Raw genomic sequence first — 17,671 nt, 5'->3', positions numbered from 1 at the left:
CTTGTTCTAGCTGCAATGCTGGTTATTGTGCTAACCGGAATGTTAGTCACAGTGCTAGCTGCAATGCTAGTTATTGTGCTAACTGTAATGTTAGTCAAAGTGCTAGCTGCAATGCTACTTATTGTGCTAACCGTAATGTTAGTCAAAGTGCTAGCTGCAATGCTAATTATTGTGCTAATCACAGAGTCAGTCACAATGCTGGCCACCATGTCTGCAATGGCCCAGCCTCATAAATGCACCCTTTGGGCCGTACCGTTGGTAATGGCTTACTTTCTGACTGTTGATGAAGCACGTGTTACATTTCCAGAAAATCGATAAAAGAACAGTGTTGATGTAAAGGACATATTTTTAATTTCACATTTCAGCAGTTTCAGTAAATATAAAACATCACTGTTGAATTCAAACATATACTCAGCATTGAGTAGATATGGACACTTGTCATTATTTTTTATGGCCAGTGTGACATGTATAGTACATTTCTTCTTCCGGTGACTGTGTTTGCAGAGACTGTGTTTTATGGCTTTCAGTATACGTCGCTCAAATCGTACATTATAATTAAACCCGTCTCAAGCTCATTTAAACAGTTTGAATTTGTCGAAGGCTTGGAATGGAAATTGTGGGAGCAAAGTAATAAGAATCAGTCGTTTGCCAGAGCCACTTCTACTGGGCCTTGGCTGCCCCACAGATCACACATGGCTCACGGCTTGATTAATGGATTGGCTGTGCAGATTGGAGGCCTCGGTCTCCGAAGTCTCATTTCAAGGCTTCAGGTCGTTAGTTCATTTCTTTGTTCTGTCAGCACAGCAGAAAGCGTGAGGCTGTCAGCCTGGACACTTGGGGGTTACTCTTCATTTTTATTTCTTTCTTCTGTTTGTTTTTTTTTTTCTTCATCCTCTCCACGTCTGTCCGTCCGCAGAGCCGGATCCGTCGGATGTGGAACGACACCGTCAGGAAGCAGTCTGAGTCGTCCTTCATCACAGGCGACATCAATAGCTCAGCATCGCTGAACAGAGGTAATAATTGAATTAATTGGCTCTCCTTCTGACTTGCTCTGCCAGCCAGAGGGAGGGCGACATGTTGTCTTTCTCCTGTGGAACTAATGAGGATTTAAGAGCTCTCTCTCTCTGCAAAAGTCCAGTTCGCATAGATAAATTACAGCATGGCGAGCTCCCACGTTACTCACCGTGTCATGGGCATTCATATTTCTAGGTACCGGTTAGCACTTCTGGAACAGTATCCTGTTGCTCCGGAAAAAGAAACAGCTTCTGAATGGCCTTGAAACTTGAAAATGGGCCACATGTCCTCATCGGTCTTAGATACTGCGAAATATCTGGGAATGCCTCAAAGGCTGACCTGAGCATACTTACAAACAATCCGAAAGGACTACATCGGAAAGCCATCAATACTTATTTCCAACTGACAAATGGGCGCATCTCTATGAGGACAGTACTTCTCGTTGTTAAGTGTGCCGACAAGAGCAGCAGCTTGGGGTGAAGGATGTTGGCTGAAAATCTCCACGTTACAGACTTTGATGGTCCAGCAAATGTTCTTCTGTTGTACCTCTGAGCACAGATCCCGTCTATAAAATAGCTTCTATAAAAATGACTTACACAGCTGGTTTTTGAGTCAGAAGCTGGAGGGATGTCTGAATTCTAAAACCACCACATAAAGACTGTAACAGCTTCAGCCAAAAATGTGTATTTTTCTCTGAAAGCCAAAGGCTTCTCCGTACATCAGCTGGACACACCCATCTCTCGACAGAGGACCGTGCCTCGAGTTCTCTAAATCTGCTCCGAGCTCAGATTCTCCAAGACAGTAATATGCTCTTATGATGACGGATTGATGTTATGCTGGGGAGGCAAGTGTCAGGATCTCAATAATTATGCACTTAGCGGGGCTGTCCAAAGAGAGCGTTTTACAGCTAGGGACAGGCAGTAGGCAGACACATTGCTTGTTCGTAGAGCATATTTCAATACAGGCATACATGAGGTGGTTAATTAAAGCTTCTTCATTCAAATGGATAACATGATGCCTCTTCGGGGTAATTTGCCTAAAATAATTTTTCTGATACATGTTAGCAGCACATAAATGGAGTCCCTTAAAACAGCCTCCAGAAAGCGAGCAGTTTTATTGATGGCTTTTCCCATTCCAATGCCCTGTGTATTCTGGGACATTGAGGTCTCCCACATCTACCTCCCAGCTCCATGTGGTCATGCGCGCTTTCAACGTGAAATTAGATTTTCAGTTGGTGTAGTTTACCGTTCAGCCCTGTCCTCTCCTTTTCAGCCATCAATAGCATTTTATTACTTGTGTATGGGTTTGGACTTCAGATAGTTTGCTAAATTCTGACAGGGTGTACTGTGTCGTGCAGCTGGTGATGTGATGCGTGGTGATGTTGACAAGAACTGCGGGAATATTAGCATGGCAGCCATGACCGCACAGCATGCTCGCTGTAACAAATATAAACAAAAAGTGCGAGCGTACATGCTTATATCGGCTTCAAGCTAAATATTCAGATATGAAAATATCAGAGTTACAGGAAGGCTCAGCATGCCGGCAGCTTTGTAAGGGACCACGTAACCACACTTTTTCCTCTTTGTCTTTTTTAATAACTGTTGATCAGAGAAATAGATTAGTGAGCTTCAGCCCATGGAGTCATTCGCGGTTGAATAACGAACAAAAACAGAATCCCAGTACCTTCAGTGCTTTGATTTCCTTCAGATTTAATTAAACGAAATGTTCAGCATGCGGCTCTCAAGCTGAGGAGACCCCACTATGCCGGCCTTCTGCACCTCCTCAAGTGTAACCTTGTTCGATGACATCATCTCAAAGCTTTAATACACAGAGTCTCAATAGATTTAAGCGTGGTGTGGTTTCCCACACACTGTTTTTTTAATGTGTTAGTTTTGTTGCAGAAGTTTGCAGAAGAACTGTAAAAACAATGATACTGCCTCCAGCGGGGCTGTTGCCTGATCACACATCAGTGAAGTTAGCACAGTATGATAGGTCAGTGGGTAGTGCTGATACCTCACACCTCCCAGGCTCTGAGTCTGAGTCCAGCCACAGCTCTGAGTTTGTGTAAGCTTGCTCACAAAGAAACACAGTTCAGAAGCTTTGAATTGTTACCCTACATGTGAGAGAACACCCTATAATGGACTGGCATCCTGCCTGTTTTGTGTCCACCTTACACCAGGGATGGAGTCTGGATCACCACAACTGTGCTTGGATACCCGCTTAAGGGGTGGATTATTGACCAGTAGGTGTTTGCCAACTTTTCTTGAATACCTGTCTTCGAGTTGCTCTTGAGTGTGACGGATATTACTGTAACAGTCTCTGAGATATCAGGGTCGCTGGTCAAGATCTGATCAAGTTCATTCTCAAATCATGTGTTTAAAATCACTGGGAACAAAGTGGCCTTTTAAAGAGAAACGAGAGGTGATGTCATTCAGGTTGTGTGTTTCCAGCGTTCCCTCACCTCCCGCTCACAGCTGCACATTACGCCCTCACCCCCCAAACACCGCTGTGAATCACGCGCTTGTCTCCTTCACACCTGCATTTTTCTGCTGTTTAATAATTGCCATAATGTCAGTACCGAACGCAGGCTCCATCCCTCTTGCTGGATATCCATGCGTGCTCAGCTCGTCGCCGCTGTACGACGGGGGAAAAATACACAAACAGTTTTGAAGTATTTTCCTTAAGTGCATTTGGCTGATTGATATGTGTGTCTCTTTCTCTGTCTCTGTCCGGCTGCTCCAGGAACCATGGCTAACCACCTTATAACCAATGCTCTGCTTCGACCCCACGGCACTAACAATCCCTATAACACTTTGCTTGGGGAATCGGCAGTCTATAACAACCCGTCTGTCAGCATGTACAACGCACAAGGTGTGCTGGACATTTTTTTTAACCCTGCTTCTCCCTCCCTCTCTTTCTCTCTTCCCCTCCCCAATACCATTGGCAGCCTTATTTCTGAATTGGGCTGAATATAGACACTGATTCTTGGTGCACTTGCTGCTTTGGATCAGGGTACTTATGGCTCCCAGGAAGGGCATTGAACTAAAATCAGTCTGACAGACCATCTGACAGACATAATATGCCCAAGCCGACTGTTAGCAACGATATGCTAAATGCTAACAACACGACAATAGTGTGATTGTCTTTGATCGTAACCTTCTGGAAGCCATACATGCCTATCCTTGTGTGCATTTTCCCGTCCTTAACAGTAACGTGTTCTGTGTTTGTTTGTCTGTAATCCTAGGTTTCATTATCCTCTTTCATGTATGTTTTAACAAAATATCTGTATTAATTCAGCAAGACTACCAAATTTCAGTGGATTAAATGAAAAGGAAAGGTTAAAATTGAGGACAAATTAGCAACAATAATACAAAATGTCTGTTTTATGTTTCAGAGGTTAAAACAAAAACATACTTCATATACTTGAATAATTGTATGTTTTTAATAATAATATATTTCCAATAATTGTAGTGCATTAAGCATTGTATTAAATTTCCATTTCATCAGTTTCACTGCAATTATTACCATTTAGCAGCTTCTGTCAGAATGCATTCTGACAGTAAAATGAGTGTAAAACCTGAGAGTTTGGCATGACTGTCCATGAGCTTCTTCTCAGGCATGTGTGGTTCTCCATCCTCTTTGGAGTTCATTAGGCAGTCCTTCAGAACTTGATACCGGACTCAGATAGTTAATCTTCTCCAAGCAGCTAGGGGTATCCTGAGCAACTTCACTGGACAATAACTTCCTTGTTACCTTGCAGTCTTGCAGAGTGTTCCAGACTGAATAGGGGGGTGTGGGGGTGACTGTGAGGCATTGCACAGTAGTGTGAGGAGTGCAAATGAATTCGTCAAAAAGCATGCATGTCCTTTTTTACATCACCCTCACAGAAATCATGTAATACTGCACAATATGTATGAACTGTTATAAGAATTAGCTGTTTATAAACATGACCCATAAGAAAAAATCCTTATTAAGCAGTTTTAAATTTAAATGTATATTGCATTTTAAAATTGTAAAAATTGTAAATTGTACTACTGCTAGTATTCTAATGGTCTGCTACAAATTATCTGGAAATATTCAAGATATGTATATATATGATATTAACGAAAAAGGGGCATTTATCCTAAGTTATTAAAATTTAGGTGGCATATTAAATAAAATTTGATGTATGGAATTTGGTCACACGTCCTGTTATGGGGCAAGTGTAAAACAGCTTCCTACCCCCCCCGGCTAGGAATCAGTGCAGCACATCATTTAACTGACAGTGAAATATTTCAGATAGCTGAGTAAGAAAGTGTCCATTTCTGTAAACGTTTCCCTATTTTTTTACCTTTTTTTTGGGTGGGGGGGGGCTGGAACACTTGAGATAAGTATTTTTTCATATCAGTCTCATGCAGTAATATGGCTTTACATTTTAAAGGAAAAAAGTCAGTAAAGAAAAATGTCCTCTCCTGTAAATATGCTGTATTGTTTGTTGGTGTGTGGCCCTCAGGAAACATCCTCAGAGTCGTTTGCATGCTGTGCATCATCAATCTTTCTGGTTTATTGTTGTTTTATCTACTTGTCACTGTTTGCTTACTTGTTTTTCTTTCCTCTCCTCCATGCTGTCGTTTAGACCCCTACAGAGAGACAAGTATGGGAGTCAAACTAAACATTGCATATCAAATGTAATTGACCACAGCTTGCTTTCTTTTCACGCTGCACTGGAAAAAGTGTGGGGGGTGGGGGGGTGGAGGGTAGTGGGATAGCTAGCCAATCAGTGCCTGAAATATCGCTAACTTGACATGGGAGGCAAAGTTACTCTCTGTCGTATTGACAGAAGACAGCACTCCTTGGTTTGAGTGTGTATTCCATTTACATTTACAGACTGCAGAGGAGAGGGCAGGTCCTCTACAGGACAGATGTTAATCCACTTTCAGGCACATAATGTTCATCCTTAAGAAGTATTGCCACCCCACTTCAAGGAGAACATCCTTCTTGCTTATTAAATTAATCTGGAAATTGCGGTAAATCATACTGTCCCTAGTGCAAGAACAGTGAGACCACAAGTGACCTGTATTTACTGCATTTTTAACGGAACCGCAGGCCTGTCAAAAAGTTACAACCGGCTGGCAATCCAGTTTATAAGAATAATATTTTATTTATTGCAAAGAATACTAATTGTATTACTTTCAAACTGATTAATGTAAGAAAGAAATCTGTAGTATCCTCTATTGGATCCTAAATTTTTAATAAAATCTATATTGTGCTCAGTCTCAAAGCTTAAAAGGAATGGTTCATAACATAGATAAAGTAATATAATTAGTGTGTGAAACAAGACACATCGATCCACCAGCAAGGCCCTGAATAGGATGACTGAAAATGAGAGATCTGAGCGCGGTAAAAGTCGGCAATAGAGACTGAGGCTGCCTGTGTGCCAGACCGTTCTTTGGGGTGCTGTTACATCAGCTTATTATGGCAAGACAGCCCACACAATGTTTAGCACAAATAGCATTAATAGTAAGCAGGGACTTATGGTGCCACTGTGGTAATTTACCCTGATATAATTATAGTACATTGACCCAAATAAATTAAATAAAATAAACTTAAGCAAATATGACACTTTGTCTTATTATACACATGGGAGCCACTGTTTCCTGTTGTCATCTGCTGTCTGATTGTCTTGTGCGCATCACTGTGTCTTTAATGATTGTTGTGCATGAAATAATTGTTTTTTTGTATATAGTACAACATGGAAGTTTTATAGTATGATTGCTTTGCAAACCACAGCGTATTTACCGTAATGTAATCTGGGGTTTAGATTTTATTGTAGTTGTAATATGAGTTACCTGTGATTCCGTGCACTTTGACTGAAAAGTTATACAAAGCGTGAAATTAAAAATACGGGATAATTGAAAAGCAATTCTATTGTCATAACCAGGGATGGACATAACTGGTACGCAACGTGCGACACGTGCGACGATGGATTGTGTTAACAGTGTAAATGCGTATTTATTTTATGTGTATTTGCGCTGATATGAAAACAAAATATAATGCATTTTAATCTTTATATGCTAACTCTACTTCATTTGCGGTATACAGGTTAAAATGCAAGGTATTTTCTTCATAGCAGCGCAAACACACATGAAATAAGTACGCATTTGTCCTTCTACAAATAATTGATTGTCGCACATATCGTTTTTAAAGGTGAATGCGTACTTGCGTGCCAGTTATGTCTATCCCTGGTCATAACTTTTATTTTAGTCATGAATTGCCATGTATATCAGTCATATGTACAGATACAAATTTCTCCAAAATATAAGTACCGTCAAAGTTTAGAATAATTCCAGATATTTTTTAAGATTTCTGAATTGAAGAATGAGTGTAACTTGTGGATAACCTTGTCTGTCATCTTTCAGAGGGGATCCTGAACAATGCCAGGGATACAAGTGTTATGGATACTCTACCACTGAATGGTAACCACGGCAACAGCTATAGCATGGCCAGCGGGGACTACATGAGTGACTGCGTCCAGATTATAGACCGTGGCTACAACCACAAGGAGACCACTCTGGAGAAAAAGATCCTGAAAGAGCTCGCCTCCAACTACATCCCATCCTACCTGAACAACCATGAGCGATCCACCGAGCAGAGCCGCAACCTCATGAACAAGCTGGTCAACAATGTCGGTAACGCCAATGCCAACGGCAGCAGTAAGGGCGACGGCATCGTGCTGGACGACGTCTCCTCGTTCGGCCACGAGGAGGCGCTCGGCCTGGGTCTGGAGCTCATCCGGGAGGAATCGGATGCCCCGCTGCTGCCACAGCGCGGCCTGCCTGCCGAGACCCACCCACCTCCTCACCCCTTCAGCCGACGACGGGTCCCACAGGAGAACAGCGAAAGCTTCTTCCCGCTGCTCACCAACGAGGAGGCTCCGTCGCCACACCGGGACTCCCTGTACACCAGCATGCCCACACTGGCCGGTGCCGTGGATGACAGCGGCGACACGGAGCCGGGAGGCGTGGTCGATGACGGCGAATCTTCTGTGGCCAAAGGCACCGGCGACGCTGACGATGTGTACTATAAGAGCATGCCCAACCTGGGCTCCAGAAACCACATCCACCAGCTGCACACATACTACCAACTGGGCCGGGGCAGCAGTGACGGCTTCATCGTCCCCCCCAACAAGGAAGACTCGTCTCCTGAAGAGCCGGCCGAGGAGCCCTCCCACCTGGTCACTAGCTTATAGACAGCCCCCTCGCCTCCTCTGTGGCTCCCTGCCCTGATCTGTCCACTGTCAGCAGTCGTAGGCATCTTTGTTCCCCCGTGTCTCTGTGGGAAATGTAACATACTCATCTCGATACCTACTGAAAACGGAAAGAGAAAGACCAAGTGGGACGGCCTGATAGGTCGGTGCGTGTCTCTGTGGTGGTGAGGTCAACACAACCTGAACGCTCTAGGTTTGTGCGGCTTTTGCCCTCCATGCTTTTTTTTTTTTTTGACATCCCAAAGGAATTACAAAACAAAAGAATTAAAAAAATGGCCTCCGAACTTTCCTCCATTAGCTCAGTGTGTAGGATAAACAAAACCGAATCAGAAACTATTTTATTATACTTCAGTATCCATACTGGCTTTTTTTAAAAATGGCAAAACAAAAAAAAAAACTTTCTGTTTGGTAAAATACAGCATGTTGTGCTGTAACATTCCTGAAAGTTAAGCAGGACGTTGTTTTCAGCAAAACAATGAGACTCCTATCTTCAGCGGCGTTTTTGTTTTTGTTGTTACAGTTCCAAATGATTCAAAATGGGAGGTGAGAAGAATACCAGAGAATAATAAGATATTTCTATGTAATTGTACAGATACTAGCATTGCACATAATAGTATCTTTTTTCTGTTCCTACAAAATGTTAGTGTCTAAATGTAGTGAATAGAGCATTTCATTTCTGTCGTGCAGGTCCTGCAGATTGAGAGTGCCAGTAGAGGTATTCTTACAGGTTCTGGTCTTGCCGGTTGGCGGTTTCACTAAGGCAGTTGCTATTGGTTCTGGTTCTGAAGATGCAGTTCATGGTTCCAGTCTGGTTATTCTCTCTTTTCCTAAATGCAGAAAAAAAAATCACTGAACAGACAACGATCATTTCTTTTTAATTTTTTATTTTATTTTTATTTAGCAGTGTAACCACCGATGTTTTCAAAAGAGTTGTTTGGTTTTCTTCACTGTGTAGATAAAACACAACTACAGAGGTCATGGCAAACTATTTTGAAAATTGTGCTGAGAGCTAACTTCTGAAGAATATTACAGATATCCGAAGAAGGTTTTTACTCCAAGCAAGTAAGAAGTCTTCATTTATCGAGGGCATGGCAGGTGTGTGCCAGACGTAGGAAACAATGCTCCGTCGATAAGCACTAAACATTACGCAAAAAACAGTTTAATTATTAAAGAAGAACTTTTGGAGTGAGTAAACTGGAAATGTGTTTTCTCTTTTTTCCCCAGAAAGGAAAAATATTTATTTATTTGTTAAAAAAAGACAAAATCAAATGGAAAAAAATGTTGAACTTCAGGTGGTAAAGAATTTAGCAGCACATATATTAGTTTTTATTATTATGATTATGACTTTTATTTATTCATTTTGTATGGTTTCCAAGTTGAATGACCTCATAACTAATATTTGTTGTAACAGTGAAACTTGTTTGCCAACAAATAAATCACTGATTAAGATTTACAGCATTGTTAATGTTAAAGCCTGTGATTATTGTGGCTTCTGCTGAATGTGAATACTCCAATGATCTGTTGAATTACAAAGTTTATTAACAAAAGTTGGTGCCAATCAACAGTAAACTTATTTTTATTTTACGTTTAATTACTTTAATATTTACTGAAAGGTTTAACAGACTAATTAGATCTTGCAAATGGGATCAAATTTCACTGCACGTCTGCACTTGATCCAGTCCTGGCTGTTTATCTACTGATTAAGGGCAAAACCACTTTTCCATTTTTGGGATTTTCAGTGGCAGCCGTTTGACCCAGTTCCTGATCCGCTGGGCCACCTAACGGCCAAGAGTTCTAGTTACTTTTCGAAGTGGAAAAATGAGAATTTGACAGAGATGTTTTGCTGTGGTTTTATAGCCTTTCAAAAGGACATTGTAACTATCAGTGAAGAAAATGATGATGCCAGATGCCTATATTTGCTTATGTAGTGCTGTAGCCAGTGAAATTTATCCATCAATTTTTGCATTTTTTAAATCATCAAATATCCAGCTGCCTCTGATGCCTGGACGTACTGTCTCCTGTGTAATTAGATTATGGTATCAGATTGAATATTCATATGTCGGTATATCAGTGACAGTTTTGTCCTAATGTTTGGAGTCGGATGAAATAGTCAGTGGAGATTCCTTCTCTGGTCAGTTGCCCTGATTTTTGATAATGACTGAACGAGCTGAGCAGGTCCCTCCTGGCTGGTAAGAAAAGGTGAGGTTAGGTTACCTTCATGCTAACTAACGGGAGGTGGCGCCTGAAGAGCGGCCCGAACTGTCCTGACGGCACCAGTCAGTCGCCGGTGGGTTCATGGCAGGAAGCCAGCTCGGCCCCCTCCCATCTGCTCTGCTCCCACCGCCGTCCCATGGATAATTAACACTGTTTAAAGGCTCCTCCTTCTAGGTAACAGTAGGACGCTGAGCGGGAGACCAACTGGTTGTTTGGAGACCACTGTGTGTGTTTTTTAAAACAAACATATGAATGTACAAAGCCAGAATTAACAGCATTGCTCAGCCACATCTCCTAAGCTCCTAAGCAAGACCCACAGTGTAGGGGGAGTCCTCAGGAAGAGCCACGACACGCGAGGAGAGAAAGGTCACGCAGTGGTGCTGTGATTAGTGCTTTCTTTTATCACATTACCAGCTTTCCTGTGGTTTCATCGTTTGTATGTTAATTTTTGTATTTTTGTTGTGCCTGTAAAAGGTCACTTTTTATTGTTGCTTATTAAAATGACGAAAACAAACCATAAAACGTGCACTCCATTTGACCACACAACCCAGCGTGTACCGAGATTTAACAATGAGCCTCCGCGGGTGTATTGATTACGTCAAATTGTGGGGAGTGGGGAGGTGGATTGATTCAATCAATTAAGTCAGTTTAGCATCAGACTCAGAATGGGCATTTTCATAGCCCTTCCCACTAACCGTCCAGTGCACATCGACGGCAACACCAGTGCAGCCAAAGCTTATAAAGGGCAAAGATCGCGTACACTCAGAAGACCAGTATGGAAAAATAGCACTGCTGGAAAGATGGAATAGAGGATCACAATTCAATTATCAGCAATTCATTTACTGGACTTGTTTGTGCAACTAAATACAGTCTAGATAATAAGGTCACTGAATTCCGCTGTATTGAATTTTAAACTGTATTGTAGCTGTATTGTTTTCTTATTACAGGAAAAGGTGCAGTTTTACAAAATTATTGTATAATTAACCAGATGTAAATTGATTGTACACAAATTACTTAAGAATATCCACATCTCCTCATTCACTTTGTTATGCCGATAACAGTTACATTTACAGTTACAAATGTAAATGTAAATAACAGTTGCCATGTAAGACTACAAATATGTTTGAAATAGCAAGCTTATGGGAAAATTTTAATCCAGTACTTCTCTTTATGTCACGTTGATATTTAGCACAAGATGCATGACTATGCAAGGACAGATACTGTAGGAGATAGGAGGTTTCTTTCACTAAAAGCTGGTGGCAGGTTTTAATACTTACTTCACCGCTTGCCATAAGGGGGACACTTAAAAAACTGGCAGTCCCTATAAAGGCAGAATATTAAAGTTTAAGCTTCATTGGGGTGGTGCTGTAGGCAGGTACATCAGACCAGATTACATAAGTGCCCAGAGAGAAGCTGCTTTTATTTCCAGCCCACCTGTTTGCCCACTGACAGTTTATGGTAATAAAAGCCCTGCTCTCACAGTGAGGATGCACTCTGCCTTTTATCTGCCTTCTTTTACGTTGACCCTTCTGTGAGGAAAATTAATACTTATTGGGTGATCTGATTTTAGCTTTCTTTTAAAATCCCTTTGATCTGGTTGGTGTGTGTTTGTGTGGTCCAGATATACCTTCCCTTGTGGGGACCAAATGTCCCCACAACATGATGAATACCTGTTTTTTTATTTTTTACCTTATGGGGACCAGTTTCCTAAAAATCCATGCAATCAAAAAATTAAAAATGCAAAATCTCTTGTAATTTGTTTGGTTACCTATGGTTATGGTTATTCTTATACTTATGGTTAGGGCTGGGGTAGGGGTTAAGGTTGACATAGAAAAATTAGCATTTTTCCCATAGAAATGAATGAGTTGTCCCCACAAAAACAATGATTACATTGTCTCTGTGTGTGGGTTGTAATAAACACCTATTTGTCTGTCATTGTGGGGACCATTTTTCTGGTCCCCACAAAGATCTGTGAATGCAATCAAAAAAGTAAAAATGCCAAAATCTTGTATTTCGTTTGGATACTTATGGTTAAGGTTACGGCTATATAGGGCTAGCTGTTAAGGTCGTCATGTTGGGATTAGAGTTTTCCCCCACAGAAATGAATAGAGTCCCCATAAAGATATGATTACAAACCTTTGTGTGTGTGTGTGTGTGTGTATTGAGGGTGAGCAATGCATTTCGGAGATGTGCACAGTAGCGACCTGTAGTCAGAGATAGCGATCCTGCAGTAAAAAGATGCTACCTGACTCGACCTTTTTATGATAAACTGCCTCCCCTCCTAATAACATTTATCCAACATTTCAATACAAATATGACAGACAGCCAGGTAATGTGCTGTCATCACCTGTCTGAAGTGGGCTGTTGTTCTGTGATTTCATAAACAGCAAGATTCTGGTTAGCCTGTTTTTGTACTTTTATTGCAGATAGTCTTTGCAAGCAAAGCAGTTGAAATTTTCTTCTACAGTAGTATCCTATAAATGAAAATTTCCGTAAGGTTCCTACAAGCTAGTAAATGCTGAACATCAGCTAACGATCTGCATTATATTTGTGTTTATTGTTGCAATGGTTGCTTTTATCGTGCATATTTAAAATGTGATAGTTTATAGCCGTTAACAAAATATTATTAAAGTGTCAAAAATAATGATTATGCCCCCCCTGTTGAGAATTTCAGTTCATTCATACTTTATGAGAACAATTTGCATAGAAATGTAGGGGACCATCCACAACTGCAGCTGCATTAAGAACTGTCCAATATGGGTAACATTAGTAAGTTCAACTTTATATTTATATATTTGAACTCTATATCATTTTTGCAATTTCTTCTGCCATAACATTGTCAAGATGAAGTACATTTGCTGCCCTTAAATCCCTTTTTTGAAAATCCGTACAGACAATTTCCTTCTGACAAGCCAGGTGACTGGTGATATCCTTGGACCTGACAGGATAGGACTTTGTTTTCGTCCAGCCTTGACACGCTTTTCTTGTCGCTGCTGATAACACTGGGAGAGACTGATTTCCAAGTTCTTCCGCTTCAATGTGAACGAGGTTTGTTAATACCATTAGCTGCTGTTTGCAGGAACAACCGATGCCGTCAGAATTATTAAGACAAAAAAATGTAATTTGCCCCTGACTTTGCCATTGTAAAGTTCAGCTTTAGCTCCTTATTTCCATACGCTATGCAACTGCAAGCACATCTGTGAAGGTGGAATGCAGCATTGACTTGGACCAATAGTTCAGGGAATGGAATGAATACATGAATAAAAGAGTCGACTTTAAGATGCAGCGGCAAGGCCTGATACGTACCTTGGTCTGTGAATGTAGGGCTGCTTACGTTGAAGTCCCACAGAAACTATTTTCCAGCGCTTCCTAAATCACACCATGTAGAAGGCCAGTTAACCCTAAGTTAACCCCAAAAGTTCATTCAGAATCAGAATAACTTTATTGTCATTGTAACAAGTACAATGAAATTAGGTGCAATCCCCATGTCGGACATAAAGAGTTTATTAAAGAGTTCAAAAGCATGTTGCACAAACTGCAGATTCATGGCGTGTATTATTTGTTAACTATATACTGATTACTTTTGTGAAAGTATAATAAGAAAATATGGGTCAATGTTATTATAACTGCGCGCTGGAGTTTTGTTTCGGATTAGAATTCTTCAAGGCATCGCAGCAAGAGAGGAGAGGAAATGGCGTGTTGCTCAAGTCTGCAGTACTTTAGAAGAGTGTCCTTGAACATGAATAGTATTTTTAATTTTCTTGTAAGTATGCTTTCTTTTAAAATATATATTTAAGATATATATTTATTAATTGCATGTATAACGATTTCCCCAAATGAATGCTGAAATGTAAAGTCATGAGTTTGCGTTTCCAGAATTATTCCGTTTGTGGTGACCCAGGTAGAGGTCCTTGTGTGGGTCGAGCTTCTCTTGAATGTATTTGAAGCCCAAATGAATCTTGATGTATATCCAGGGGCTCTGGATTCGTCTCCACACGCCTCCTCTGTATGAATAATTTATTGGTGAAAAAGGTCGATAGTATCAGTGGTTGTGCGTCTTGCTCCCGTCTCCTTCTTGTGCTTCTTGTCTATTTTTTCTCCCTTCAGGAAACTGTTGCTGGCTGATTTTTTGACACATTTGACTTGGACTGGAGAATTAAATTCACCCGGGCACTTGAGATGTCCGCACATGTATTATTAATGTCCCACTGTCGTAAAGTTCACAGCACCGGAGCAGTATGACAGACAGATATGGCCGTCTTCACCAGCACGTCGATATGGGCAACCCTATATCGCTTTTGTCATTTTTGAAATAATTGCGCATCTAGATTTGAAATTCTGACTGGTCAAAATTACTAATGCAATTGCAAAGCTTCCCCAGAGCCCCCATTGACTGTTTTGGTGGCAGTGACAGGCGATTTCAAAGGTCACATGATGAAATATTCAAATGACAAAAGGTTTGTTTACCTGCAGACAGGACGTATACACATACACAACTTTTGCTGATCTTCTGTCACATAAGAGCAACAACCAGGAATGGAGATGTAATTGTTTCCATTACACTGATGCAGAACCCCCCCCCCCCCCCCCCCAAAAAAAAAAAAACACAAATCATAATTAAATTCTGTCTGGGAAATTAATAATTGCTGCCATAATATAGTAACATGTTGGTCATCATGTGCATATTGAAGGTCTTATGCTTTATATGTTAGCAAGTTTGTACTGAACGGTCATCTTTCGTCAAACTGTGAAATTTACACAGTCCACATTTGTCCTGAAGAAGGGGATGAGTGTGAGAGCAAGGAGGAGGAGAAGAGACAAAGGAGATGATGGGGATGTTTCTGATGTGTCTGACCGCTAAAAGCATGAAGCTTCTCTGCGGTCTACAGACACTGACACATTCTGCTTATCCAAGAGAAGCTATAATTCTGTAGAATTATTTAATATGCCTGTTGGTATGTTTTAATTGCATGTGATTACCTCAGTTTAAGAAATCAAAATCAGTACTTAACATCTAAATAATTTGCCGATATTTAATCCCATTAGGTGAAAAAAGCAGGACACTTACACTTATATCAAATATTAAAATTTAATTGCCGCCAAGAGTCAAGAATTGAATTGGGCATTAATGTCATGGTTGGAAACCTCTTGTTAATCACTTACTTATAATACACATCATAAAGAAAAGTCACCAGAGTTGATTAATCTTTTAAAGAAGTTGAATATCCTGTCTTGCCGATTTCATTAAAGCAATTAACATTTACAAAGCAAATGCATTTGTCCAAAGCTACATAGAAGTCAGGATCAGAGAGTAGGGTGTGCTTGGAGCAACTGGGGTTAAGGACCTTGCTCAGGGGTCCATTGGAAAAGTGACTCTGCTCACTAAAGAACTTTCCAGTCTCAGGCACAGAGCCCTAACCCATAGAGCCACACTTAACATAGCTGTAGAGTTGTAATGATTACTTGATTAAACTCGATTACTTGATTATTAAAAAGCATTTATTAAAATGTTCCTTCCCTGTCACTCGGCAATATGGCGGAAGGAAGGCGGCACACAGCAGATGGGGGAACAAATAAGGAGGTGAAAGCATCAGGTGTGTGGAAGCTCTTCACATTAAAGGGGAATGAAAGGAGCAGCTGTCTGTCAGTATTGTAAAGCAGAACTTAAGTATCACCACAGCACTGCAATGAGAATACATCTTAAAAGAAGACATTCAGGCTTGATGAACTCAACCAATAATGCAAGGTTAGCCATAGAGGCCGTTCAGCCTCTCGGAGTAACATAGTCATTTTCATCACTTTAAATTATTAAACAAAGGTTAGTCCCGTTGCTCTGCTGCATCACCTGGCATAACATGGTACATAATAACCATGAAGTATAACTTTTCGTGAACGTATTGTATGTTTTGGGTTGAATGATATTTGACGTTTTTGGGAGTTAAAAATTAACTGTACAACCAAATATAACTTATTTATACCAACAGAGTCTGTCAGATAAGTTGGTGGTGTTGCCAACAGACGCAGTGCAGTGCCGACAAATCGCTTGCTTTTGCTCAATATTGTCTCTATGGAATAGAAAATATTTCTAGACAGTGAAAGACAAATGTCACTTCATCTGCAGTTCTTGTTCGCTTTTCTCCGCTTCACTCATTTCTGTTTATTAATTTCTCACAAGGTGCCACACAAGGTGAGTGAGTCCAGCAGCCAGGATGAGAATGATTATGATTGTCTCGGAGAGAGCATGCAGAGCTCACGCAAAAGCAGGCGAGGTTAGGGTTAGAATTGATGTTATCTTAGCATATCCTGGATGGATAATGTTAAAAAGGAGCCATCTTTAAAATTGCTAAGTTTTGTTTCCTATGGCTGAGTAAAAATGTTTGAACTCGGCAGACTATCGTGGTCCTTGCGACGTGACAATAGTACGTGCATGGAATGCCATGTGGATAGTGACATCACAATTTCGTACAAGCCTGCTAGGGCACCGTGACGGTGCAGTGAGTAGCACTGTCACTGGACATCACTGCTTTGTGTGTATGCCGTTCGCATGGTCACCCTCTGTGTCTGCGTTTTTTCGGCAGGTCCTCTGATTTTTTTTTCCACTGTCCAAAAACATGCCAGTGGAGCTGAATCTGAATGCCTAAGTTGACCATATGTATGACTGAGTGTGCAACCTGCAATGGCTGGTTGATTCCTGCTGATTGCAATGTTTGATTATATTATATTATATTATTTTATATTATATTACAAACAATTACTCAATGAATTGTCAGATTAATCGCTGTATTCCTCGATTATTGATATAATCGATAGTGACAAGCCTACATAGCTGAGGGCAAGAGGGTATTCCTTTTCAACAGTTTCCAAACACACATCCATGAGCATTTGTGAGCGCATGATGTCTATGTGTCTGAGTGACTGCGCACATGTGAATAGACTTGGACATGCCTGAATGTGTGCAGTTTAGCATCAAGCTAGGTTAGCTTTGAAACCTCACCTTCCATATATTGCCCTTTATGGTCAATGACAACCATGGCCCTCAGAATATAAAATGACCGGTGAGGCTGACTGCGTACAGGCAAGTCGGCAGTTCTGCAGACACGAGGTGCAGCCTTTTTGTCAGCCGCCCTCGCAGCGATCGCATTGATTTAAGGTTGATGGAAGTTAGCTCATGCCTGCGATGACTTACCAGTGGATTCC

The 17,671-nt window shown here is 41.0% G+C and overlaps 1 protein-coding gene across 10 annotated transcripts in view; it reads left to right on the top strand.

The window, feature by feature from the left end:
- LOC111842607 (adhesion G protein-coupled receptor L3-like) overlaps positions 1-9,713 on the top strand; it is a 179,562-nt gene extending 169,849 nt beyond the window's left edge. For 9 of the 10 annotated variants that reach the window (XM_072697605.1, XM_023809355.2, XM_023809359.2 and 6 more), the window contains 4 exons: positions 917-1,013; positions 3,757-3,885; positions 5,630-5,647; positions 7,413-9,713. In XM_072697605.1, the coding sequence (XP_072553706.1) occupies positions 917-1,013; positions 3,757-3,885; positions 5,630-5,647; positions 7,413-8,242 (1,074 nt within the window). In that variant the 3' untranslated portion in view covers positions 8,243-9,713. The remainder of the gene's footprint in view (positions 1-916; positions 1,014-3,756; positions 3,886-5,629; positions 5,648-7,412) is intronic. The other variant, XM_023809365.2, reaches the window with a different exon arrangement.
- The last annotated feature ends 7,958 nt before the right edge of the window (positions 9,714-17,671 follow it).

Source organism: Paramormyrops kingsleyae, chromosome 12 (assembly GCF_048594095.1).
Source record: "Paramormyrops kingsleyae isolate MSU_618 chromosome 12, PKINGS_0.4, whole genome shotgun sequence".
NCBI classification, from domain to species: Eukaryota; Metazoa; Chordata; class Actinopteri; order Osteoglossiformes; family Mormyridae; genus Paramormyrops; species Paramormyrops kingsleyae.
Note: the sequence above shows the minus strand (reverse complement) of the source record. Positions and strands in the feature narration are given on the sequence as shown.